The sequence below is a fragment of the Acanthopagrus latus genome, chromosome 17 (genome assembly GCF_904848185.1).
Source record: "Acanthopagrus latus isolate v.2019 chromosome 17, fAcaLat1.1, whole genome shotgun sequence".
Classification (NCBI taxonomy): domain Eukaryota; kingdom Metazoa; phylum Chordata; class Actinopteri; order Spariformes; family Sparidae; genus Acanthopagrus; species Acanthopagrus latus.
The window spans coordinates 31,284,603-31,311,594 of NC_051055.1; the positions used below are offsets into that span (position 1 = coordinate 31,284,603).

Sequence of the window (26,992 nt, forward strand, 5' to 3'; positions counted from 1 at the left end):
TTGTGTCCAAATTCCAAAACTTCAAGTGCAAGTTGTCAAATATAAACCTGTTGGGACGAGTTTCACTGAACTGAACAGAACCACAGAACCATCAGAATGTTTCCAGGGTCAGCTTCAGTCCTTTATCAGTAATTCCACTTTAGCCATACATGTACATTTTATATCCTGCATTTTACAATCATAGCATATGTTATTGATTAATCATTGAATACACTGGAACTCTTGATGAATGATGTTTCCTTGTTCATTCAGACAGTCCAGGAATGTGTTTTGATATCAGCCTGATTAACCTTCGTGTTCAGGACCAAGTCACGTTTATTTTTGTAAGATATATTTCCATGATACTCGTGTGTCTGTGTAATAAATGAGCTTCTATCCAAACATGTAAAAATAAAATTACTGCATGAAAGTACAGAGATGACTTCACTTGCTGCATTTTCATATCAGAAATGATCATTGTATTTCTGTCATTTAATAAACAGATTTTCAAGAGATAAGTTTTCTGAATGTATTTTCATGAACCACACTGAGTCCTGCTGCAGTCTGTCTGGTTTACTGTCTCCACCATCTTCTCAGCTTCTACCTGTTTACCAGGTGAGTGAAGCAGCTTCTCTCCATCCTGTCCTACATGAGGTCAGCTGTACTGTCGGCTAACACAGCTAATTATAACGATTACTACGTCATATAAACGACACAAACTACGTTTAGCGGGTTAGCTTAGCATTAGTCTCTCTCTTTGTACAAGCTAACTCGTTTTTGTCAGACAGTAAGCTAGCAGCGATGGCGGGAAAATGTTCAGGAAGGAGAAGACGGTAAAATGAACAAAATGGCGTCAGAGCAGCGGGACGGTTCAGGTCTCTGTATGAAGCTCTTTCACCACCTCCATGATGGAGGAGACCGCTGACGAGGTGAGTTAAACACTGCAGCGTCGATCGTCTGCTAGTTCAGTTCATTATCAGTCATCCATTACTTAGAAGGCTGTTAGCTGTTAGCATCAGAGGTTGTACCTGCTTAAACAGTTGCATAAAACTAGCTGTTAGTTTCATCGTTCTCTGTTTGTACAAAAACTCTTAAATCCACAGTTTTTATAACTGAATCTGGTGAGCAGCTAACAACTGAAACAAATCATGTTTTACTTTTCAGATGCAGAAGTATTTCATTATTTCAGAGCATCATAGAAAATGTTATAAAACATAATTATACAAAATTCTGTAAAATGCAGAAAGTATAAAACAGCACATGACTGAAACCAAAGTTTTATATTATTTAAACTTCAGGTTCATCTTGTTAAATATTCAGATCAGAGCCTCTGAGCGCTTCACCAGATAGAAATATTATAAACACGTTTAAGGACTGAAACTATTTATTAAACTGCCGTGGAACAGTAGACAGAGAACTGCAGTGTTCTGGTTCACTGCAGACACATACAGGAGGGTCCAAACACCTGGAACCACATTAAAAATCTCTAGTAATGTCACATAAACCTGGAGATGATCAGAGAGTAATGTGCATTTTCATTAAAAGTGGATACAAAAGTCAGAAGTCTAATTGTATTTCTAATCAAAGAGTCTCTGAGTATCAAATCATGTCCAGACAGAGAATATGTGATGAAAATACAGAATTTCACTCAAGCTTTTAAGATGTTATTATTGTTTGCAATGAAAAAAGTTAAAGTAAATCAAATGAAGTGAACACAGACAGCTTCCCCCCTTGTGTCTCCACGGAGGGTTATTATTGGTGTTGCTGCAGGACAGAGTTGTAAATCACAGAACAAAGCATGAGTTAATGGAATCATTTAGTCTAGAATAGAAATGGATCGTTATCCTTCGTGCCTGGTGGCAGACACAACTCTACAGAGGGTTTACAGGGAAAGCAGATGGTTTGTTTATTATTCCATATCTAATATCTTAATATAATGTTCACATTGTAACATTTTGAGATCAAGATTTGCTTCATAATGACATGTTAAAGCGGAGAACCTGTCTGTGTGTCTACAGGTTGGATCACAGTATGACAGCGGTTAGAGATGACAGCTTCACTCTGTTCTTCTGGACGTCACAGCTGCTCCGTGAAGTCTGGAGGCTGAAACAGAAACAGAGGTCAAACAGACGGATGAGATGAAGAAGATGATGAAGAGTCAGACCAGCAGACCAGCAGGTGAGGCTGAGATTAGAATAATATCTTTGTGCTTCAGGCTGAACCCTGATAAACTATTTATAGCTCAATATATTGAAAGCACAGTTCACACATGGGCTCAATAAGACTTCTGATGAGGAGGCTGGCTGGGTGAAGTCCTGCTTGTCTGGGTAATGTTTGGTGTTTGAATACAGCCAATCAGAAATCTCTGTCACATTGCGTAACCCTGACGTAGACTAGCGTTCGTTTCTCATGAAATCTGTTGCTAAAGAGCTGAAACATCGATGACATGTTGTTTTTAACAGCTTCCACTCGAAACGTTGTGATCGTCTTCCTCTGACAGGAGGCAGGTTCCTGTTTCTGTGCAGGTCACAGATAGACTGTCAATGTGAGTTAATTCACTCTTTGATAGTGACCTGGTTTCATCAGATAATCTGTCAATCAAACATCAGTTCTGAGATAAAGATTACAAAGACAAACCATCTGTTTTCAGCAGCGTCACAACTGAACCCTCATTAATCCAATAAAGACGTGAAGGTTAAATGTTAAACGTGTTAGAACTGAGCTGAAGATGATGATGTCGTGGTTCACCTGCACTCTCACCTTCCTCACCCCTCTGCTGCCGCATCATTCTTTCAGACACGTCCTGTAAAGATGATCAGATTTATTTATGTTAACATAAACGTACCAATGAAACAGTAAGTCAGACAGTTTCAAATAATAGTGAACAAACACTTGAGGTTACAGCTGTGAGAAGCTACAGAGCTGCAGCCTGCATGAAGCTGCTCTGCAGATTAAAATGAGACACATTGAAAAAACATGTGTAATTCATTTTAAAATGTATTTAAAATAATTAAATACAAGTGTTCAAAAGTTCTTGGCAAAACGCTGAGGTGTCGTTACCGGTCAAGAAAAGAGAAAGAGAGGAGAGCAGCGAAGAGGGAGAAGCGAAGCAACGTCGGTTTGGCGACCTGTATTTCTCTGCTGAATAACACTATGAACGGTAACAAATAAATTATAAAAAGACGCACTGTGTGAAGATTTTTTTCATGCTGGCAAATAGCCGTTTAATAAGCAGGATAATGTATAGAACGGTGGGAAAATAAGTCCCGACAGGGTCTGATCCGTCCTAAAGGGACTTATTTTCCCGATAATGACCTCTGTTCTATACATTATCCCTTACATAGAATAGAGTTTCAGTTGGAGGAGAATTACAGGAAGAGAATAACAAAGACAAAGTGAGGAGACCTTCACTGTAGCTACGTATCATGTGCAGTGTGAGTGTTGTTAGTGGTACTGAAGCGTCAGAACCACAGCAGCATCTAACTGGACCGGAGTGACATGTGCAGCTACTTTTCAGCAGCTGAGCAGATGATTAGTTTTGTAGCACGAGTGTGTGTGTGTGTGTGTGTGTGTGTGTGTGTGTGTATAGAGAGAGAGATATAGATATAGATATGTATTATAAGATAAGATAAATTAAGATAATCCTTTATTTGACCCACTATGGAGAAATTTAAAGTGTTGCGGCAGCAAACTGCAGTGTAGGAATATAGAATTAAAAATAAGTATATAAATATATGAATATCATCAAATCAAAACATATTATTAGTTTTAGTTGTGTTTGCATTAATTACATTTTAATCTTTGCGAGGTTAATATTTACATTCATTTCACTGTGTTATTTAGACCAAAATAAATCTTAATAATCTGCTTGTATGATGGATTTCTTGTCATGACGGGGTCACTGCTGAAGTTTGTTACTAAGGATGACATGGAGCCAGCGCCCAGCAGGACATCAAACACCATGTCATCTGTCATCAGGCTTGTTCCACTGTTGAAAGCGGCTTTTCATTTGACTTGTTCCTACTTATAAAGGTTGTAAACCTAAATGGCATTTCGTGATACAGTCATTTTGTAATGGGGGGGCCTCAAAATAAAATTCTGCTTAGGGCCCCAGTTTGGCCCTGAGGAACGTGCTCTTACATCAGATCAGGAGGAGGAACTGGAGGCTGCTGTCTGCTGTTGGTGTGTGTGACACTGTGAAAGTTACCTTCTGATGATGATGGACGCCACAGTGACGATGAGCACGGTGTGCAGACTGAAGAGAACCACACGGACAACCAGCATGTCGACTGAAGGACTGAGTGTTTCTGTCAGACACGACACAGTAACTTTGTTGTTCAGGTGTACCTTTCTCTTCAGCACTGAGGTGATGATGAAGGAGACTGATGAGGCTTATGTGACATGATGTTATTGTGAAGTGTGGACGATGTACGTGATATATATGAAGCGCTCCTGGTCTCTGAGCCATAAAACCTGTGTGACTGTTACATAATGCAGAGGCGTAAGAATCAGTGTCACTACAGAGTGAACTGGTGGACAAACCTTCCTCTCCAGCGTCCACACGCAGGCTGTACGGCCCGGAGCGAGTCTCAGTGCTGGTCTGTAAACCACAGGTGTAGTTCCCAGAATCCTTTACAGTCAGAGAGCTGAGCTGGAGGGCGGGGCCAGATTCTGAGAGGGCGTGGTCATCTCTGAACCAGGTGACCTTCAGTTGGTGGAACGTGCAGCGTGCAGAGCAGAACAGAGTGACGCTTTCACCTGTTCTCACCTGTCCGTCACCGCTGGAGCTGGTTATCTTCATTGTGGTGCCGTCTGAAATCAAATACATTTAAAATCTTAGGTTTCATCTTAAAATCATAATTCTGTGATTTTGAACATGGTGAGATCACGTCCTGATGATCCATAATGCAGACAGAAACCTGCTGCACCCCTCTGGGCCTCAGGCACCAGAATCAGGTGTTGTTGCTTTACGTTTGTGTCACAGCTACATCACAACACGTCATTTCATTCTCACATGTTTGTGACCTCGTGTTGATGTCGGGAGGTGGAGGCAGACTGACAGCTAGAGGGTTTTAATTAGAACCAGGTATGTCAAGACAACACATGATGTCTTTCTCACCAGAACGTGAGGACAGCGTTGTGAACGTTTAGAAACTGACGGTTCAACCTGTCTGTGGTTTGTAGAAATGATGAGAAACATTGCAAACATGCTCGGTAATATATGTATAAATGTTATTAATAATAAGATGATCTTACCAGTGACTGAGACTTCCACTCCTGATTGTTCAGTCCAGTGTCCTCTGTTGTCATCAGCTTCCATTCTGAAGCGAAAATTTCCTTCATCTTCTCCCCTTACATCTGTGATCTGTAGAGTGCAGTTTCCCTTCTTGTCCCCCAGATATTTGTAACGAGGGTCGTTGCTTGTTGAATCACTGTCGTACACAGACGGGGTGGATCCCTGACAAACCAGATACTTCTGACACCAGCGGACTCTGACGATCTTTATCGGAACTTTTCTTCCATCCACATCGACAGACTGAAGTGGTGTGAAGGTGCAGGGGAGGGTGACAGTCGACCCTTTTACAGCACAAACAGGAGGTGGATAGTTCACACTCAGACCCACAGCACCTGGAAGGACACCACACAGTGACAGCTGATAAACAATAAAGGACGTTGATGCAGAGCGAGTGCTCTGATGTGAGAGAAAATACAGGCTGACAGCAATAAAGTGAAACTCTCACCAAAATGCAGCCGAGGCTTTTTATGTGAATGTATATGAGTCAGACCTTCGTGTAAAACAATAATTACAACAAAAGAGCCACTTCTAAGATTTACCGTGTTTTCAGGTCAAACTCATTTTCAATGGGAGTGCTACAGGCACTAAGAAGTCTGGACACAACATGAAACTTTGCTGGTAGCATCACCAGGGTCTCTACACATGAACACCAGCATTGAGAACATTGTTTGTGTACACAGAGTTACTAAAAAGAAAGTTTTTGAACAGCTCATGTTAGCAGTAGCTTGTTCCGCTTGCCGTCGTCATGGCAGCTGAGAAGTACTTGGAGATCGACACGTCTGGGTCGAGTGTATGTGGTCCAGTTGAGCTGTGTTCATGTGTACAGACCCTGGTGATGCTACAAGCAAAGTTTCATGTTGTGTCGAGACTTCTTAGTGATTTAAAAGTAGAGACTTTGATGCTATTGTAAAGTGCCCGTAGCGCTCCCACTGAAAATGAGTTGCCCAAAAACAAAAATACAGTAAATCTTAAAAGTGCCTCTTTCATTGTAATTATTGTTTTACATGAAGGTTTGACTCAAATACAAAAAAAGCCTCAGTTGAATTTTAGCGAGAGTTTCACTTTAAAAGAGCAACACATGACAGAAGATGATGGAAACAGTTTCTGAGCTGCGGAGATGATCCTAGTCTGATGTGACAAAACGTTAACGTGACAAACTGTCAGTGAAGACATGTTTTGTTTTTAGGAGTGTTTCCTACAGTAACACAGATAAAGTCCACGTCTTACCAGCCAGCATGAACATGAAGCTCCAGAGAATCTTTTGGTTCCTGACTGCCATCCTTACTTTTCAACACAGTTGATTTAATGATGGTTGAACTGATGGTGTTTCAAATGTCTCTGTGGTTTCTGTTGGACTTCCCTTTTTCTAACATTCTGTGAGAAAGAGGTTTTAGCATTTCCTGTCATGTTGACATGTTATTTTCATCAGAAACAGTGTCTGTGATGCTTGACTGACACAGAGAAAATATGCTGTGAGGTTGTTGGTCATGTTAGCAGCTCAGCTCAGTACAGCAGGATGGTTACCTGACAAATAATCAATAAATCGTCCAAATAAATGTCATCATCCAACATCATCCAACTGCTTCTTCTGTCCAACCAACAGTCCAAAATCCAAAGACATCAGAAAGGATCAAGACAAACAGCAAATCTTCACGTTTACCAGCAGGAACCAGAAAGCGTTTGATTTTCTTGGTTGAAAAATGAGCAAAATGATTCATTGATTATTAAAATTGTGATTTTCTTTGATTGTTCAACAACTACTTTGCCCGCAAATACAATACAATACAAATACCTGCAGAAGAAACAACACTCACATCTGTGTGTGTGTGTGTGTGTGTGTGTGTGTGTGTGTGTGGGTGGAAAGTTCCTCCACCTGTCAGGGTGGTGCACATGTTCACCTGGTCCTCAGGTGAGACAGAATCTCTGCTGTAGTGAACTCAACAGACGTCACGCTGAACACTGACCACCACCATCTGTGTTTCAGAGATGGTCTCGTCCAATCAGAGGGCTACACGGCTCGCTGCCGGCCTCCTGAGTCGTGGTGAAGGACTCCTGGTTCCACCCAGATGCTCTGAGGAGGACGGATAAGAGGAGGAAGAGGAGGTGGAGGGATGAAGGTGAATTGTTCTGCTGGTCCTGCTCACGGTGACTCAGCAGCTCTGCAGGTTTATAAAGAGGCAGCGATGGTGAGTGTGTCTCCACAGAGACGATGATGGCCTGGCTGCTCCACATCACCTGCATCCTGGTCTGCTGCCCACAGCTGCTGCAGGGCAAAGCTTCAGGTAGACTCACCTGGACATACCTGTCTGTCTCTGTGTCTCTGCCTCTGTTGTTTATGTCACACACACAACTGTTTTTGTCTTTCTTCACTTGTCTGTAACTTAATTTAAAGTGTACATCTGCAGTAATTATCTTATTATCAACAAACCTCCCATACAGACTCAAACCATCAATGTTTCTTTAAAGGTTGAAAAGTCTCAGTAATTTCCACAAACTGCTGCTGACTGTAGTTTTCATTAAATAAACAGGAGGAACTACTTTCAGTCGTGGATTAATCCACATTTGGTTCTCCAGTGAGTATTTGTTGGACAGATTTAAAATACCAACATGACAGCTGACGGCTGTGAGCTGTGTTGATGTCACTGGTCGGCAGTGCAGGAGGTACAGCCGTTTTCTTTACACACAGTAAAAACAACACTGAGCGCGTTTGTAAAAGTTTGAAGTCTCTCGTGTTGTTGTGTTCTGTTTAATGACGCAGCACAGAAAAAGGTCAGAATGTTTGAATCTCCAGCTTTACTGATGATGTCACTGTTTACTTATGATGTCACAGTTTGCTTATGATGTCACTGTATTTGGTTGTTGTCCAGAGTACCAGCTGGAGTCGGAGAGCCTGAGCCAATGTGAGTTGCTAAGAGGCGTGGCTGTTGCCAAGCAACAGGGAGACACCCCTCACTGTATGGAGGATGGCAGGTTCAGGTGAGCAGCCACAGAACAACGTCAGGAATTAATTCAGAATCATTAGAGAAGACTGAGTGAGCGTGTGTGTGTGTGTCTGTGTGTGTGTGTGTAGACCTGTCCAGTGCAGTGGGCGGGGTCAGGAGTGTTGGTGTGTTGATGCTGAAGGTCGGGAGGTCGTTGGGACTCGAAGCAACGGTTCCGCTCCTCACTGTGAGACACACGTCACATGACTGATGATGTCACAGATCACATGTTACATACACCAGCTGTTTCTTTACGTTTTGTTTCTACTCTCTCTACCTGTCTGTCTCTCTACCTGTCTGTCTGTACAGGTGCGTCTCCCTGCCAGCTGCAGTCTGTCCTGCAGTGTTCTCCTTCAGGCCTCTTTGAGTCAGTTCAGTGTGACTCCAGCAGGGGGCAGTGTTGGTGTGTGGACCAGGAGGGCATGGAGCTCTACGGTACCAGACAGACCGGGACGCCTCCGCGCTGTACGTACAAACACTGCTGATACTCACACTGATGGGATCCTGTTCGCTCCACTCACATCTGATGTGTTCATCACGTTTCAGTCACACTCTTGATTCTTGAACACAACCTGTTATTCACTTATACTTTTATCAAAGCAGGTGGATACTCACCTGCAGAACACAGCAGCTCTGACTGGTTTTTGTACGGTTCTGTTCCCAGTGTTGTGTTTAACTGTGTCTGACATGTTGACCTTTGACCTGCAGGTCCGGGCAGCTGTGAGGTGAGGTCAAGGCGTCTCCTCCATAGCTCCGCCTCTCACTCTCCTCCTCAGTGTGATGAAGACGGCAACTTCCTCCCCGTTCAGTGTCGATTCATCAACATGACGGACAGAAGAGAGCTGGACCTGCTGCACGCCTTCAACAGGTGACACACCTGTCTGCCTGTGTGTATTTGTGTATTAAGTGTGTGTACATCGTGTGTGTTTGTGTTGTTTCAGGTTCCCAGAAGCCTTTGAGACGTTCAGCAGCTTCAGGGAGTTTTTCCCAATGGTTTCCTCGTACTGCTTCTGTTCAGACAGCCGAGGCCGAGAGCTGGAGAACACAGGTACACACACACACACACACACACACACACACACACACTTATACTGAGTTGTCAGGTTTTCAGGTACAGCTGTCTTAAACTAGTGTTGAGACAACAACTGCTACAGCCGGAACAATGAGTCATTAGGTTAGCTTATCAATAGAAATATGATTTTGACCATAGATTCAATCATTTGTCGGTTTCCATGCAAAATGTAATTTAAAACTCAGTGATACATCATGATTGATATATTCAGGAGGTGCATGTGAAATTCACTTTATAAAGAAAAATTAACTCTGAAATTGAGTTTTAACCCTCAAAAAGCTTTTTGATAAACTGGTCAGGTCCATCAGTCATCATGTCTGAAACTGAAATATGTCCTCACAAAGATAGAAGAACTACAACAAACTGGTTTACTGATGATGATGATGATGATGACGATGAAGGTGTGTACTTCCTGTCCAGGTGTGGAACTCCTCCTGTCGGAGGTGTACGACTCGGCGTTCTCTGGTCTTCGCTCCGGTCGCTCCGTCTCTCAGACAAACATCTACAGAGTCCTGCAGAGGAGGATGCTGGGAGTCCGCCTCGCCCTCACCGGACACTTCAGATGTAAACTGAAATATTAAACTGCTTCACACTGGTTTTAAATGACCATAACACAGTTTAAGCTGGTAAAAGACACTCTGAACTGGTTTAAAACTATGTAAGTTGATGGAAATGAGGGCAAATGGAATGACACTTAAATTTAGGTGGTTGAGAATTTAAAGCTGTCATGGATCAAACGTGTGACTAAGGACTGTTTTAGAGTGGCTGTAACCAGTTTAGCTGTAATGGTAAAGTGGTTTGGACCGGTTTAAACAGAGGTCCTCTTACCATGCTGTCTCAGGTCCGTCTCCCTGTGAGGAGGAGCGACGGGCAGCGATGGAGGCGTCGTCTGTCTTCGTCCCGTCCTGTGAGAGCAGAGGATCCTTCACCTCCAGACAGTGTCAGCAGGGGGGGCAGTGCTGGTGTGTCGACCCCACAGGGAGCGAGCTTCCTGGGACACGACAGCACGGAGACTCCCTGGTCTGCAGTGAGTCCGAGTGAAGAGTGAAGTGAAGATGCTCGACTATTGTTTTACTCCTCCAGGCCTACAGGGTTCTTCTAAAAGAAATGATGTGAATTCCTCTCCTCTCCTCTCCTCTCCTCCTCTCTCCTCCCCTCCAGGTTCAGGTCTTGACTGTCTCTCTCAGCGTCGTCTGGCTCTGTCCCGGCTCTTCTCTGGTCCTGTTGATCCTCCTTTCCGGGCCTCCTCTGGTGAATCTCTGGCCTCCTGCCTCCCTCTCCTCAGGCCCCTCAGGGAGTTCTTGCCGGTGGAGGCAGATCCAACCTCTCTCCTGTCTCACCTGGTCGAAGTCCTCCAGGGTCTCTTCCCCTCAGTGGGAGGAGCTCTTGAGGCTCTGGCTCGCTCATCCTCTCCTCGCCTTCAGGAAAACCTGTTTGGAGGGAAGTTCCTGAAGAACGCCGCCTCCTTTAACTTCAGTGGGGCGGTGGGAACTCAAGGAGCTCTTGGTGTGGACCGGCTCTCCTCTCAGAGCGTCAGCCTGCAGAAGAACCAGGATCTGGTCCAGTCTGTCAGCAGAGCTCTGGAGGACCCGGCCTTCCTGTCTGCCCTCCAACACACACTGAGGGGACTGAGCAGCTCTCAGTCTCTGGACCAGGTAACCACAGAAACAGGAAGCAGACTTTAAAGTAAATGTTAAATATCAAACATGAGTCTGTTAAAAGACCTGTGAAGTGTGGTAGTCCACAGAACAGTTCTGGAGCTTCACAGTCAAACAGAGCTGCAGCGTTCTGCTGAATAACTGAAGCAGCTGAGACTTGATTTAAAACATCAGATGTCTCTATACAGCTCGTCTGCAGGAGCATTAGATAAATATTACCTCGTCTCTCAGTATTTGTGCACAATAAACTCTCATGGTCTAACACTGCTTACGTCTTTTGATTTGTTTTGATTGAGTGCCCCCTACTGTCAGAAATGACTTACTGTGTTGTTGTTATCAAGGTTTTGACTCCTCTGCTGCGATCCTGCTCCGGAGACCAGGATGACAACGCGGCAGCCGTCTTTGTCCCGCGCTGCACGCCCAGCGGTGGTTTCCAGGAGGTTCAGTGTCGGGGCGAAGAGTGCTGGTGTGTCGATCCTCGAGGTCAAGAGGTGTCGGGGTCTCGTATCGCCGGTCGTCGGCCTCAGTGTCCGTCCAGCTGTGAGAGACAGCGAGCGATGGCTCTGAAAGTGAAGGGAAACATGGCGGCTGGCGCTGAAATCCACATCCCAGCATGCTCTGAGGACGGAGACTTCCTGCCGCTGCAGTGTGTCGGAGCACGCTGCTTCTGTGTGGACGCTGAGGGGAAAACAATGACTGCTGGGTCAGCAGGGGGCGCTGTCACCTGTAAGACATCACACAAATAGGCTACCTGAGAGAGATGCAGGGAACTTAAGTCTGACTTTCTTTTATTGATAAAGCACTTTGAAAAACAGCTGCAGCTGAACAAAGTGCTGTCCAGAGTCCAGCAGGCACAATATCACATTAACACTCAACCATTATCAACAAACAGGAGGCAACAACTTCTGTGTCTGTTCAGTGTTGACCTTCTGTGTCTGTTGTGTGTCTGTTGTGTTTCAGTGTTGACCTTCTGTGTCTGTTGTGTGTCTGTTGTGTTTCAGTGTTGACCCTCTGTGTCTGTTGTGTGTCTGTTGTGTTTCAGTGTTGACCTTCTGTGTCTGTTGTGTGTCTGTTGTGTTTCAGTGTTGACCCTCTGTGTCTGTTGTGTGTCTGTTGTGTTTCAGGTCCAGAGAGAATGACTCAGAAGCTTCAGTCCTCTGCAGGTTAGATATTTAATGACTTCACATTCACTCCTCAGAAACATCAAGATTTAATTTAGTTACTAAGTTGAGCACAAATCCACTTCTGCTGCCGAGACGTCTCTAAGAAGTTTGTATATTTCACAGTTTTATGTTATTCTTTGCTTTCTGATGTCTTTGTTGAATAAATCATTAAGTCAAGGATGATGATGTAAGTGAGCCACAGAAGTTATTTGTACATTTGTAATCATGTTAGATATAAAGACAGATGTGATTTATAGTCAAAAATATGAGAAAGAAGCGTTTTAGTTAATTTGATATTTAACCGTTGTGACTGTGATATAATTAAATGTATATGAAGAGTAAAATATGACACCAGGAACAAATAACAGGGAGCAGCAGGACAGTTTTCACCTGTAGATTTGAGGCTTTAGACTTCTAACTGGCAGAATGTCCACTGACGACGTGTTGAGCTGCAAAATAAAACAATATAATAAAGAATAAAAACAACTAAATATGGAGGCATTTGAGCTGCATGGTCCTCTTTCATCAGCACCCTATGCTAACCTGTTAGCAACAGTAACCAGATGCTAACTTACAGGTCGGTGCTCGGAGGCGTTGGCCGAGGTCACAGCGTTCAGACGGGAAGTGAAGAGCGTCATTGCTCTCTCTAACTCCACCCACCTTCCTCTGGGATATGGATTCCTACTGGCTGAAGGTCTGCGTCTCACCCCAGAGGAGCTCCAGATCAGCCAATCAGAGGAGGAGCTGCAGATCTCTGATAGGCTGCTGAGCCGCTCCAAAGCTGCTCTGCGATTGGCCGCTTTCTCCAGTGAGTCACAGTTTGATGTAGATTCTGTGTGTTTTCCACCAGAGGAACTGTGCCAGTTTGACACCAGTGAATTAGTCCATTAATCACTGCAGCTCTAGAGAGCAGCCGTCCTGATGAATGATAATAATCTGCCTCCATCAACAACTGCAGTGTTTCCTGATTGCTGAAGTCACTCTGACAGGAAGTGTGATGTCTGTGTTTGTCAGCTGTCCAGATGTTTCTGCCTCCTCAGCGTCGTTCATACGAGCCGTTCACTCCACAGTGTGACGCTGACGGACACTGGCTGCACACACAGTGTTACCACAGCACAGGTCACACACACACACACACACACACACACACACACACACATATTTGTTGATTGGTGTGTTTTCTGAACTGGCGAGTCTTCATCACGGTGTGTGTGTTCAGGTCAGTGTTGGTGTGTTGATGAAGACGGAGAGTACATCCCTGACTCACTGACCAGCCGCTCACTGCAGCTGCCCAAATGTGAGACAACACACACACAACATGCAACACACACTCTGAGACAAACAGACTCCATGTTTCTACTCAAAGACAGAAAGAAGTTCATGTAGAACATTTGCTGAATTAACAAGAAGGTCCAAATAATGCAGAATGAGTCAGAGACAGAGTTTCACAGAGTTTATAAAGTGTCTCCAACTCAACAACTCACTGAACTGACACATGTTCTCCTGCAGGTCTGACTCGTTGTCAGAGAGCTCAGGCTCACTCGCTGCTCTCTGGTTGGATGAAAGGATCTGACCTCACCACCGCTTCACCTTACAAACCACAGTGTGAGGAGGTGGGAACACAAACACTGTGACCGTTTATTATTTACTTACATTTATTGATTGATTGATTGCAGGAAACATTCATTTTGTACATGTTTACTTCGTGTTTTTCAGGACGGTCGTTTCTCGGTGCTGCAGACAGGCGGCGCTGCAGGCTGGTGTGTGAACCCTCTGACTGGAGAGACGATACAGGCGGCGACACAGAACCCTGCAGGCCAGCTGACATGTACGTACACACACACACACACACACACACACACACACACACACACACGCTGCTGTCTGTGATGTGTTCACTGTGACACTTCAGATTTTAACTGTTAAACTGTGATGCATTCAGGTCCCAGCTGGTGTCAGCTGCAGGGTTCCCAGTGCCGCCCCGATGGCTCCTTCCTCCCACTGCAGTGTGATGTCACTTCCTGTTGGTGCGTCTCTGATGATGGGCAGGAAGTGGGCGGGACCCGAGCGCCTCGACAGACAGGACAGACACCATCATGTGACCGTGAGTGACAGCACCCTCCACTGTGAGCTTCAGAGTCTGATTATATGATTTATTTTGAAATCTGACAGGAAGCAGTTTGTGAGCGTAACCACAGCAGCATCTAGTGGTCAATAGAGGAACTGCAGGGTCGGCTCATCAGCTGCAAGATGGCTGCTGATTGGTTTTTCTCCACTCCAGGTCCTCTGTGTCCCACCTCCGCCGTTACCCATGGTGCACTGGTGTGCCACCCAGCAGCTAATGGTCGTCAGAGCTGCGATCTCATCTGTCACCATGGTTACCAGAACTCACTTCCTTTCAGGAGCTTCCTGTGTGAGACTGAGAGTCAGCGATGGGTCGGCGACAGCAGACTGCTGAGTGGAGCCTGTCAGAGTAAGAGATCAGATTCTGATGATGTAAATCCTCCATCACAGGATGTCTTCCAAAACTCAGAGATCAAACAAATTCAGCTTCATACATGATTTGATGAGCTAAGCTAGCGTTAGCTTGTCAGGACTGAGCCTCAAGTCAAACCAAAAATCTGTTAAACAAGACCGACAAACTAAAAACATCAGAAAACATGTTTCCAGAGCAAAACAATGAGTAATGAACATTTCTGTCAGATTTCGTTTTTAGCTGTGTAAGCTGTACACCTGTACTGTGTGTGCGTGCGTGTGTGTGTGTGTGTGTGTGTGTGTGTGCGTGCGTGCGTGCAGTCTCTCAGCCTCTGCAGTCGCTGTCGTCCTCTCAACTCTGGTCGTTGTCGTCATCCTGCTCTCAGATTAGCAGTTTACAGTCTCTGTTGTTCAGCACGATGACCAGCAGGGGGCTCTGCTCTGCACAGGTGAACGGACCTGTTCTACAACTTCACCTGCTACCGGATATTAAAATTAATTTTGCTGGAACTGGAGCTTGAATTTGAAATTTGAATGTTGGTTCAGTATACAAGTTAAAATGAGGAAATGTTATATTTGTGTGTGTAGCTTCCGTCATCAGGTCGCTCGGTGTCGCTGTGTGACGGCTCGTCAGTTCGTCTGCAGTGTGTCGGCGACAACATGCTGCAGTTAACGGTCACACTGACCGCTCACCTGTCTGACCTCCCGATCTCTGACCTCCCCGACCTGCATGACGTTGGTAAGCAGAGACAGGTTCAGACAAATAACACTGACACGTTCCACCAGACTCCATTCAAAAAACTTTTCCGATCGTCAAAACGTACAAAACTGGACAGAATTTAAACTTCTTCAGTCTGTGAGCTGTTCAGCTAAATTTGGCACAGCTAGAAAAAATACATATATTTTTTGTATATTTTTAAGGACAATTACAATATTATTTAAGGCTTTATTCCTCTAAAATTATTATTATTATAAATATTATATTATTTGTCAGACAGATTGGAGGTCAAAGTTGACACAACCTGCAGACGTGGGTGACGTGTCACAAATATGATCGAATTTTAAATATGAGCTGAGATTTTTTTCTCAACTCTTGCAAGGAACTTGTGTTTGTTAAGTTATGTTTGGGTTTTGTTCTAATCTGGATTTGTTTTGTCAGGTCTGTTTCTGAATGAGTCCAGACTTCTTGGGGGAGTTCGGGGACTTCTGGGAAATGTCCGCTCCATGCTTACATCAGAACCAGACCTAGTTTCCGTGACAACACCCAGCTTTGGGTGTTCCCGTGGTTACCACCTGAACAGTGAGAGTGACGGCTGTGGTGAGTCGGGTTCTGTTCGTTCGGTGTCGGTCCTGTAGAGTCTGCTGACAGACTGGTTCAGTGTCTCCGTTTCTGTTTTCACAGTTGTTTGTCCCGCTGGAAGTTTCTCCAGGGAGGGGGCGTGTCTTCTGTGTCCTCAGGGAACCTATCAGGATGAAGAGGGGCGGGACTTCTGCAACCAGTGTCCCAGAGGCTCCTCACCTGCTGGGGCGTCATCTGTCAATCAATGTGAGTCAGTCTGATGTCTAAAGGAAGAAGGAGATCGCAGCGACTCATCAACGACCACTCACAGCTTCTGGTTTGTGTTTCAGGTGTGACAAGGTGTCAGAGGCGGGGCCTACGCTGTTCAGAGCAAGGTGACTTCCTGCCTGCGCAGCCTGACTTCCTGTCTGGCATGTGGAGGTGTGTCACCAGTGAGGGGGAGGAGCTTGACTGGACCAACAGTGACAAGCCTCTGACTGATGAGGAGTGCTCAGGTGAAGACTCAGCAGCCAATCAGGAAGCAGCTTTTCTATCAGTTTAGATTTGTAATGTATGTGTGTGTGTGTGTGTGTGTGCGTGCGTGCGTGCTGCAGTTCTTGGCAGGTTTCAGGCTGTTCCTGGATCAGATGTGATCGTCGCTGCTGAAGACACTGAAGTCCTGAAAACGATGAGCTCCGACCTCACAGGCTGTGTCCGAGGTAACACACACACACACACACACACACACACACACACACACGCACACACACACACACAGTGTATAACTGATGCAGCTTTATAACAACATCAACAACCTCAAAGATATAAAATGTTGTAATTCTGCTTTAAATGTCTAAAATCACAAAAATCAATCTGCAGTGATTTGAAGATTAATGTGATTCCGAGTGAGATCAAAGGTCAGAGGTCACAGCGTGTTTCCTGTTTGTCTCTCAGCGTGTGCAGCAGAGCCGACATGCCACCACGTGGCGCTGTTCAACAGACAGACTCAGTGTGAACTGTACAGCACACACACACTGAACACACGCTGCAACGCCTCGCAGCAGGTACACACACACACACACACACACTGAACACTTAGATCTAAACTGATTAAAACAGCTTCCCAGTAAATGAACCAACACTGAATAATTATAAACGTTTTGACTGTAGATGTGTTTTCATAACTTTTAGTATTAAAGGTTTGTGCGTTTGAAAACAACAGAGGAGAAAAGCTGAGGAGTATTTGATACTCTGCACTTCAGTATTTATGGTTGGCTGAGAAGTAAAAGTTGGTGCATTGATGAAATGAAAAATATATAAAGATGAAGAGAACTGACAGAGAGAATCAACTACGACTCCCAGTGTGCATTTCACTAACAAACAGCCAATCACAGAGCTTCACAGATTAATGCATTCGCATTGATTCCAGATCAGTTTGGGACCAGTTCAGGTAACCATGGTGATGAAACTTTTAGTGACTTTGGAACGAAAGCAGCAGTCGCAGAGGCTCGTGGGTAGTGTAGTGTATAGAGCAGTTCACCAAACTAAAAGTAATTTTATTAATTATATGAAACAATTAGTTAAATTATTTCTGTATGAAATTATTTATTTATTTTGTCTTAAAGGTCTCCTGTGTCGTTAATGATCCATGAGTTTATATTTAAGGGTTAGTGTTAGTATATTATTATAATTATTAATGAGGCTCTTCATATCTTTTAAACTGTTTGAACTCATTAATGTTGATTCTTTACTTTCAGACCAGTGGGTTTCTGGGTAATCCTCAGGCCGAGCTCTATGATTCGCTGAGCTGCACTCTGAGAGTAAGGGGCGGAGCTTCAGATCTACTTGTTATCAGGAAGAAAGGTATGGTAACCACAGCAACCACATGAGTGACAGGAAAATGACAAACACACACTCATGATAGTTCAGTCCAACTGGTGTGTTCAGCCGTGTGTGTGTGTGTGTGTGTGTGTTTAGGGGCGGAGTTTTCCTCACGGCAGCAGCAGAGTTTTGAGAGGATGACGATGTTGAAGGCGGTGTCGGGTGTGTTCAGGACTCAGGTGTTCTCCTCCACACGGACCTCCCTCTCTGACGCTCATCGTTTCTGTCAGGACGGCTGCAGCCGCGACGCCTGCTGCGATGGATTCATCCTCAACCAGAACAGCCTGAACGGAGGTCAGTTACCATGGAGACAGTGAGCAAGTGTCAATAAGTCATTTGACGAACAGGTGAATCAGTGAAAGATTAAGACATCAGAGACGGATCTCTGCATCTCACCTGTCCTCCCCCCTTCCTCCTTCAGGTTCTCTGCTCTGTGGTTGGCTGAGAGCTCCGTCAGTCTTGATGTGTGGTGACCAGGACTGGGATGTGACTGGACAGGGAACAGCCAATCGTATCTGCGGGGCGGGGCTAACCTACAACGAGCAACAAAAGAGCTTTGTGTTCAACTTCGGAGGACAAAAGTTCACCATCAGTAAGAAATCAAACTGGACCAACATTGAAATAAAGTCAGGGAGGAGCCGGCGTCTACTTCCTGTTGATGATTTGTTGTTGTTGTTGTCGTCTCATGTTTGTTTGTTCTCTCCAGCTGATGCTGCCCTGCCAGCTGACAGCAAGAACAAGAAGGACTACCAGGCCTCCATCATCAGCTTCCAAGCCATCTACCTGAACACAGGTACCTGCACGCACCGCACTCATCCTTTATCATCGGCAGGAAAGTGATGGAGATACTCGGATCAGAGATTTTATCATACGATGATGACAGAGACATTAGAGAAGCAGCAGGGAATCCACAGGTGAAGAGGAGTGAGGCAGGTGAAAGTTGCAGACAGGTGCAGACTGTAGAGACACCTGGTGGCCTGTTGGAGAATGCACAGCTTGAAGATGCATCGTGCAGGGACCAGACAGCAGAGTGAAGATGATGATGATTCACAGTGTTTGTTGTGTCTCACTGTTGTTGTTGTTGTTGTTGTTGGTCAGATGCTGAGTCAGCAGCTGATGGTTCTGCTCCGTCTTCCTGTGCAGCAGCAGAACTCGGTCCTCCTCTGGACGGTTCGTATCATCTCTGAACTGGTTTCAGCTTCTGATGGCAAATTTAAAGTAGATTTTCATAAGATAAAACATGTTTTCATCACAGGACAGGACAAGTGTCTCATCAACTCTAAATGTGAACGTGTTGCACATGTGTGAACAGTCTCAGTAAAGATTTATGACTGAATATAAACATGTAGAATTTAAGTTCACCTAGAAAAACACTGTTACAAGATGCATTTGATAAGAGCTGTGAAGTCATCAGATCTGACACGGGGACAGTAACTGACTGAGCTCACAGCAGCCTCGTCACTGAGTGAGAACAGCAGAGAACGCAAACAATAAAACTTTACTCAAACTAAACCAGTAACGTTCGTCTACATGTACTGAACGACTTCACAGGGTCAGCTCCCAGGATGTGCTTAATTTACAACAGTCCTCATCTGTAAACTGACCGACGCTGTCAGATAAAATACTGTGTGTGTGTGTGTGTGTGTGTGTGTGTTCAGTGTCAGTGCAGCAGCAGTTTGAGTCTCTGTCTGAAGACGACGTCCTCGTGGATCCTCAGAGGAAACTCCTCTCTCTTTCCTTCTGGCTCAACAAGAAGAACTACAACTCCCAGCAGGCACTGCTCTGGTGTCTCTCACGTACGTCTCCCACACTGATATACAGAGAGTGTGTGACTGGTGTGTGCTGTGATGACAGATGTTCTGATGTGTGTGTGTGTTTCAGGCTGTGACGAGGAGCCGCTCTGTTCTGTCGCTGACCTCAGAGACGCTGACTCAGCAGGTTTCTTCAGCTGCTCGCTGTTTCCCGACACCAGAGTTTGTGGAGGGTACGACAAACCTCTGAGACGACCCTGTCGCCCCCTGCTGGACAGAACACCCAACAACACCCACAGCAAGAAGGGTGAGGAGGGACTTTGAATCACAGAGACTGTGAGCAGGTGTTAATCGATCATCACGTTAACTGACCGCTCTGTTGTTCTCAGTGAGTCTGTCCGGACCAGTCAAGAGTTTCTACGAGAGAGTTTCCTTCCAGAAGATGGTTTCTTACTCTGTACGCAGCCGAGTCAGTCTGGGAGAAAACACAGCGCTGTCTGAGGGGTAACACACACGCACACACACACACTCTCTCTCTTCATTGTATTCTTCTGCTCTGCTGCAGTTCAGAGGTGAATGTTGTATTTGTTGTTGAAACATTATTAAATACTGCAGAAAGTTTGTGGGAAATGTCTGTAAACTCTTTGGTGTGTGTGTGTGTGTGTCAGGTTCATGGAGTGTGAGCGGCGCTGTGATGAGGATCCTTGTTGCCGTGGTATCGGCTTCGTCCGAGACACCAAATCAGCAGGTAACCATGGTAACCATGTGTTTGTCCCCTGGTTGATCTGTTCATGCCCAAAACCAAACTGATCAGTGATGAAATGATCAGAAAGTCTTACAGAACACAGTGAGATAAAAAAGATAACAAAAATTAAACATTACAGTATATTTGCAGACAGATTTATAAAATTATTTTTAATGACTTTTTCTTTCTTTTATAAATCAAACCATGGATTTATTCAAAACATTTAGAATATATGTCTCCTGTCCAACCTTTACATTATGAAGTCAACCTTCAACCTGACAACTCAGTATAGGTGTGTGTGTGTGTGTGTGTGTGTGTGTGTGTGTGTGTGTGTGTTACAGGCGGGTCAGACGTGGTGTGTCTGTCTCTGATCAGTCTCGGGGTTCAGACCTGCAGTGAAGATGACCTGACGTCCTGGAGGACTCAGGACTGCAGCCCGTCTGTGGTGAAGACCACACCTGAACCCTTCGGCTGGTACCAGAAACCTGGTACTGCATACAAGTACACACATACTGTACAAATACACAGTGTACTTACACACACAGTTGAAGTAACCAGCAGTGACCCGTTTGTGTGTTCAGTGAATCAGTGGAGTTCTTCTCCGGCTCTGTGTCCTCCGTTCAGCCTGCCGACCACAAACAATGGTGAGACTCCACAACAACTGCAGCACGACCGCAACTTGTATTACCGTAAATTACCAAATTATAGCCGGGTTTCAATTAACCGCTGGGTCCCCTTTAAACAACTGCCGGTTCCAAATAAATGTCGGGTCTAATTTTTTTATTTATTTTTTTTTTATTTTAAAAATCAAGGAAGAAGATGTGATGTGACGTTTTTCTTCTCTACCTTTTTCACATATTGTGTTTGCTTTCTGTCAGTCAATATCACATTGATGATAACAATGGCTCCAGTGTAGCAAAAAAAAAAAGTTATGACATGAAATTATATGCAGGGGAAAACTCGGGAGAAGCAACCGCTAGACGTTTCTCTGCTGACCCCAAGAGAGTGAGAGATTGGCGAAAAAATCAAACTGAGCTCCAGCGTCTGTCTGAGGAGGACAGCAGCAGGGCCAGGCTGCCTGCTGGAGGGAGGAAGAAGTTTAGCGAGCAGCCTGAGATAAACATGCAGGGCTGGGTTATCAGCAAACAGACACACCACGAGAGAGTGTCCCGTAAAATGATCAGGGCGATGGACAAACAAATGCGCGCCACCATGAGTGACAGCAGAGATGAGGAGTTTGCCGTGAGTGATGAATCATTTCCTCCGCTGCAACAACTTCACTTGCAGAAGACGTACAAATATTGCCCAGAAGGATGCCAGAGAATTAACCGAGAAGCTGGAGAAGTTTGTGACATTTTCATCTTGGATTTTTGAGAGGAAGGAATTAAACGCCTGTCCCAAATTGCCGCCTGGTCCCAAATAAACGCCTGGTTTGTTAAATGGTTGAAACACATATACGCCCCAGCTATTATTTGGTATTTTACCGTAGTACTGTTACAACAACAGCAACTACAAGTAACTAATAAACTACATGTGTGTTTACCATCATTACTAATACTTGTACTTTTGTGTCTCAGTGTCTCTGGATCAGTGGACGCTTCTCTCTAATTCGTCAGTTCTCGTCGACCCTTCTGTCTCCATGTATGATGTCATCCACCTGAGTCGTGACATCACCTCTGACCGTGATAAGACCAGAGACTGGTGTCTCCACGGTAACCACTCTTTCTGACGTTTGTGTTGAAGTTCAAACAGGAAGTGCTGGTGCCTCATACTCCTCTACTTCCTGTTTCAGCCTGTCAGGAGGCGGAGTCTTGTGTTACTGTGTCACTCAGTGAGGCCGAGTCCGCCACTCGCTGCATCCTCTACCCCGACACCACAGCCTGCGGGTTAAGCTCCACCCCCAGCTCATCCAGCCCCACCTCCTCCTGCAGACTGGTCATCAGAGAGCCCGCCCCCCAGGTGTACATGAGGACAGGTGAGCTGGTCAGCCAATCACAACAGGGGTTAATAGTTTGACTCCTGCTGTGTTCACTTGTCTGTTGTCTCTTCAGAGCGGTTGCCACCGGTTACATCCATCTCTGTCCCGGGACATGGGATGCTTCAGGGCGTTGCCATGGAAACAGCCCTTGGCTCAGACAGGAAGACAGTGGTTCAGTTCCTGGGAGTCCCGTATGCCCGACCTCCAATAGGATCGCTCCGCTTTGAAGCAGCTCAGCCAGCTGATTGGACAGAAACCTGGGACGCCACCAAACCGCGGTAACTACCTGCCGTTACTATGACTACCAGTTGGATGAATCATTAAAAGTATTCTAAAACTTCTGCTGATGACTCTGTCTGTCTCTCTGCCCGTCTGTCTTCAGTCCCAGCTGTATCCAGCCCGGTGACGAGGAGTCTGCAGCTTCCAGTGAGGACTGTCTCTACCTCAACATCTTCACTCCTGCTGCGCTGGTGAGCTTCAGTGTCCATGACAGTCTGCGGTGATGTCATCAAATGTGTTCAATCAAAACATATTCACATTATTATCACGTTACAGAAAATCTACGTGCGTTTGTTATTTAGCTTTATTAACAGTTTCCAATTATTTGACATTTTAGTTAGTTTAGTTACTTTGCAGACTTGAGAAGAAACACTCATGTCATCAGCTGACCTGTGTGTGTGTGTGTGTGTGTGTGTGTGTGTGTGTGTGTGTGTGTGTGTGTGTGTGTGTGTGTGTGTGTGTCAGACGGGGCGTGTCCCAGTCCTGGTTTTCTTCTTCAATCCTTCAGCCAATCAGAACCCAGGCCTGTTGGATGGCTCCACCCTCGCTGCTGCGGGTCACATCGTCGTTGTTACAGCCAGCTACAGAACGGCGGCGCTGGGATTCCTGAGCACAGGTGAGAACACATTAAGGAACGAATCAGTAAATTAAGACACATCTAATCAATCAATACTGTATGGCTGTGTGCAGGCTCGCCTGGTCTTCATGGTAACTACGGTCTGTCGGACCAGGAGGCGGTGCTTCGTTGGGTTAACGCCCACATCTCTCTGGTGGGCGGAGACAACAATAGAGTGACGGTCGGGGCGGAGCGACGTGGTGCTGACATCACCAGCCTTCATCTCTCGTCCTCCTCCTCTCCTCTGTTCCAGCGGATGATGCTGATGGTGAGAACTCCTCCTTCATCTTCCTCCCATCAGTCACTGAGCTGCTCTGATGATCTGATGATTTAATAATCATCGACTCTGCTGTCAGCTGTCACTCAGCTGGACCAGAACATTGTTTACTCCATAGTTCTGCTGTTGGTTCTTGTTGTTCCTGCAGGGCGGTTCTGTCTTCTCTCCATCGCTGCTTCAGACTCCCTCCATCTCCAGACAGCAGGCGGTCGATCTGGCCAGAGAGCTCGGCTGTGACCTCGCCGACGTTGACAAGATGGCCGCCTGCCTCAGAGCAACATCCGTTCACACACTCAACGCTGCTCAGACGAAGGTAGAGTTCAACTCCAGGAGTTTATCATGAAGGTCTGAAAGAGGGAAGTGTGTCTGACCTGTGCGTGTGTGCGTGCGTGTGCGTGCGTGTTGCAGCTGCTGGCCGTCAGCGGTCCGTTTCAGTCCTGGTCTCCGGTCCGTCAGTCCGAGTCGCAGTCCTTCCACAGAGTCGACCTGCTGCTGGGAACTTCTGAACACGACGGCCTGATCGACCGAGCTCGCAGGATAAAGGTCAGAGGTCACGCAGCCAGTCTGCTGTTAGTATCTGTATTCATCCTGTGTGAAGAGAAGCTTTTCATTAGAGTTGCAACTAACAATTACTTTCCTTATCAATAACTTTGATTATATTCTGGGGAGATAAATGACTGAAAATGTGTTTTAGTTAGAGACTTACTGAACGTCATGTTGGAAATAAGTTAAACAAGGTCGGTGAATTTCAGTTCAAAATGTTTCTGGTTGTCCTCTCAGGACTTTGAGGCGCTGCAGGGTCGAGCAGACGGTAAGACGGCGTTTTACGAGGCTCTGAGTCGCTCGCTGGGAGGAGCGACAGGAAGTGACGTGCTGAAGGAGGCGGCGGCCTGGTTCTACTCTCTGGATCACAGCCCGTCAGCTGCTGGATACAACCTGTTCTCCAGAGCGCTCAACAACGCCACCAGGTCAGAACCTACGCTCACATCTTTCTTTATGTGACGAGACACACTGATGAGAGACGGACAGACCTTGATGGACAGGCGTCTCAGCCAATCACAGCTGGATGTCACTGGTTTGGTCTCCGGGCTGTGAGAGCTCAGATATGAAGGACTGAACCCGACAAAACCAAAAATAAAGAAATGACTAAAGAAATGTTTATAAATCAACATAATAATAAATCCATTAATTAATGTATTCAACGTGACACATTGTCATTTCTGATTTTCACGTTTCACAGATGTACTTAATAACTATTAATAAATCTACTGCGACATCATCTCACACACTGCACAATGATAATGTGTGTGTGTGTGTGTGTGTGTGTGTGTGTGTGTGTGTGTGTGTGTGTGGCAGAGATCTGTTCATCATCTGTCCCAGTCTGCAGATGGTTAGCCACTGGGCTAACAGCAAAGCTAACGTCTTCCTGTACCACCAGCCGGCCTCCAGCGCTCACGACAGGTACTGACGACTCATACATGGTCTAATGGTCCCTGACGACTGTGTTCTGATCGGTACTGATCAGTGTATATATTGATGACTGTTTCCTGTGCAGGGCTGACGTGTCTGTTCCTCTGGACGTTCAGTTTGTGTTTGGGACTCCTCATCGCCCAATGAGCTCTCAGCGTTTCACCTCCTCTGATCGACGCCTCTCTCTGGCCGTGATGACCTACGTCTCCAGCTTCATCCGGACCGGGTCAGATAGCAATAATCAATAACTCAGCTTCATTTATTGATAAATGAGAAAAGCTTCCATACTCAAGTTCATTCTTCCTGTTTTATTGTTCTCAGGGACCCGAACCCATCTCGTATGTGGGCGGAGTCAGTTCTTCCCCGTTGGCAGCAGGTCCAGTCCTCTGACGCCCCGCCCACCTACCTGGAGCTAAGCCCCGCCCTGCGACATCGTCAGGGTCTGAGTCAGAACTCCTGCTCCTTCTGGAACGAACTGGGCGTAAAACTGACTGGGCTGAGAGGTGAGAGGAGCCCAGCAGAGTCCAGTAGAACCCAGCAGAGTCCAGTAGAGTCCAGCAGAGTCCAGTAGAACCCAGCAGAGTCCAGTAGAGTCCAGTAGAACCCAGCAGAGTCCAGTAGAGTCCAGCAGAGTCCAGTAGAACCCAGCAGAGTCCAGTAGAGTCCAGTAGAACCCAGCAGAGTCCAGTAGAGTCCAGCAGAGTCCAGTAGAGTCCAGTAGAGTCCAGCAGAGTCCAGTAGAACCCAGCAGAGTCCAGTAGAGTCCAGTAGAACCCAGCAGAGTCCAGTAGAGTCCAGCAGAGTCCAGTAGAGTCCAGCAGAGTCCAGTAGAACCCAGCAGAGTCCAGTAGAGTCCAGCAGAGTCCAGTAGAACCCAGCAGAGTCCAGTAGAGTCCAGTAGAACCCAGCAGAGTCCAGCAGAGTCCAGTAGAGTCCAGCAGAGTCCAGTAGAACCCAGCAGAGTCCAGTAGAGTCCAGTAGAACCCAGCAGAGTCCAGCAGAGTCCAGTAGAGTCCAGCAGAGTCCAGTAGAGTCCAGCAGAGTCCAGTAGAGTCCAGTAGAACCCAGCAGAGTCCAGTAGAGTCCAGCAGAGTCCAGTAGAGTCCAGCAGAGTCCAGTAGAACCCAGTAGAGTCCAGTAGAACCCAGCAGAGTCCAGTAGAGTCCAGCAGAGTCCAGTAGAACCCAGCAGAGTCCAGTAGAGTCCAGTAGAACCCAGCAGAGTCCAGTAGAGTCCAGCAGAGTCCAGTAGAACCCAGCAGAGTCCAGTAGAGTCCAGTAGAACCCAGCAGAGCGGACTCTATTCAGTCCACCTCCACTCTGTTTCTTCTTCTGTCCCTTTTAACTTCACTAAAATCATTTAATTCCAGTATTCTTTTCTTCAGGTGAGTCGGGGGCGGAGCCTGTCCAGCCTGCATTGACCCCTGTTCTCCCAGTGGCTGCACCATCCAGCCAATCACAGACTGAGAAAGACGCCTACAGCTGAACTAATGACATCAGTTTTCTTCCTTCAGATTCACTTTGATGTTCTGTATGATAATCAATAAAAAGCATTCAAACTCTCCGACGTCTCGCTCGTCCAAATGTCCTCTGCACTTCCTCCGCCCTCCACCAGGTGCTGCTGTGACCAAACTGACTGATGACGTGATCAGAACCGCAGCAGGTAAACTCAGTGAGACTCAGGAGTCACTGGAAATAACAAAACATCATCAGATCCATGAAACTACAAATCACATGACCCTGAACGTATCGGCTGTTACCAGATGTTTACAGTAAAAGTCTTAAAGTTTCTCTAAACTGTGAACATGATGTTTCATACTGATTCATATTAATGACTTACAGACAAGTTTGTGTTGGGAATGTTATCCTTGATTGACAAGTGTCTCAGCCAATCACAGCTCGTTTCACAGGTTCTGTCTCCAGCCTCTCAGCTCAGATACGGAGGACCAGGAGGGTCAAAATAAAAAAGACATGGTTTACAGTTTTTCTTGATTGTTTTGATGCAGCAGTCAACTGAAACGCCACATTTTCAAACAGTCATTGTAGCCCGTTACTGTACGTAGCTTTCATGTCGGAGCCATTTGTCATCAAGA

General features: G+C 45.8%; 2 protein-coding genes across 2 annotated transcripts; one reads left to right on the forward strand and one right to left on the reverse strand.

The window, feature by feature from the left end:
• The first annotated feature begins 564 nt into the window (after positions 1–564).
• tg (thyroglobulin) lies at positions 565–26,463 on the forward strand. The gene is made up of 51 exons (XM_037073349.1): positions 565–908; positions 1,998–2,157; positions 7,260–7,557; positions 8,143–8,251; positions 8,346–8,443; positions 8,566–8,721; positions 8,965–9,124; positions 9,198–9,304; positions 9,749–9,892; positions 10,170–10,355; positions 10,490–10,983; positions 11,328–11,712; positions 12,111–12,149; positions 12,727–12,957; positions 13,164–13,268; positions 13,369–13,446; positions 13,659–13,762; positions 13,866–13,977; positions 14,092–14,253; positions 14,431–14,622; positions 14,946–15,073; positions 15,213–15,363; positions 15,784–15,942; positions 16,027–16,170; positions 16,254–16,418; positions 16,518–16,622; positions 16,858–16,967; positions 17,661–17,766; positions 17,881–18,078; positions 18,206–18,376; positions 18,491–18,577; positions 18,883–18,954; positions 19,443–19,580; positions 19,666–19,842; positions 19,925–20,039; positions 20,204–20,283; positions 20,622–20,768; positions 20,862–20,924; positions 21,858–21,992; positions 22,073–22,255; positions 22,332–22,536; positions 22,641–22,728; positions 23,003–23,153; positions 23,228–23,421; positions 23,579–23,743; positions 23,839–23,973; positions 24,211–24,398; positions 24,787–24,891; positions 24,986–25,126; positions 25,222–25,403; positions 26,285–26,463. Exons 3-51 carry the CDS (start codon positions 7,485–7,487, stop codon positions 26,383–26,385), a joined length of 7,224 nt encoding a protein of 2,407 aa, XP_036929244.1. The 5' UTR covers positions 565–908; positions 1,998–2,157; positions 7,260–7,484; the 3' UTR covers positions 26,386–26,463.
• On the reverse strand, positions 948–7,273 carry LOC119005591 (B-cell receptor CD22-like). The gene is made up of 7 exons (XM_037073351.1): positions 7,149–7,273; positions 6,503–6,649; positions 5,236–5,607; positions 4,522–4,791; positions 4,187–4,286; positions 2,740–2,782; positions 948–2,082 (listed from the first exon to the last, which is right to left on the reverse strand). The coding sequence occupies exons 2-6, from the start codon at positions 6,552–6,554 to the stop codon at positions 2,764–2,766; spliced, it is 813 nt and encodes a 270-aa protein (XP_036929246.1). The 5' UTR covers positions 6,555–6,649; positions 7,149–7,273; the 3' UTR covers positions 948–2,082; positions 2,740–2,763.
• Positions 26,464–26,992: the final 529 nt, after the last annotated feature.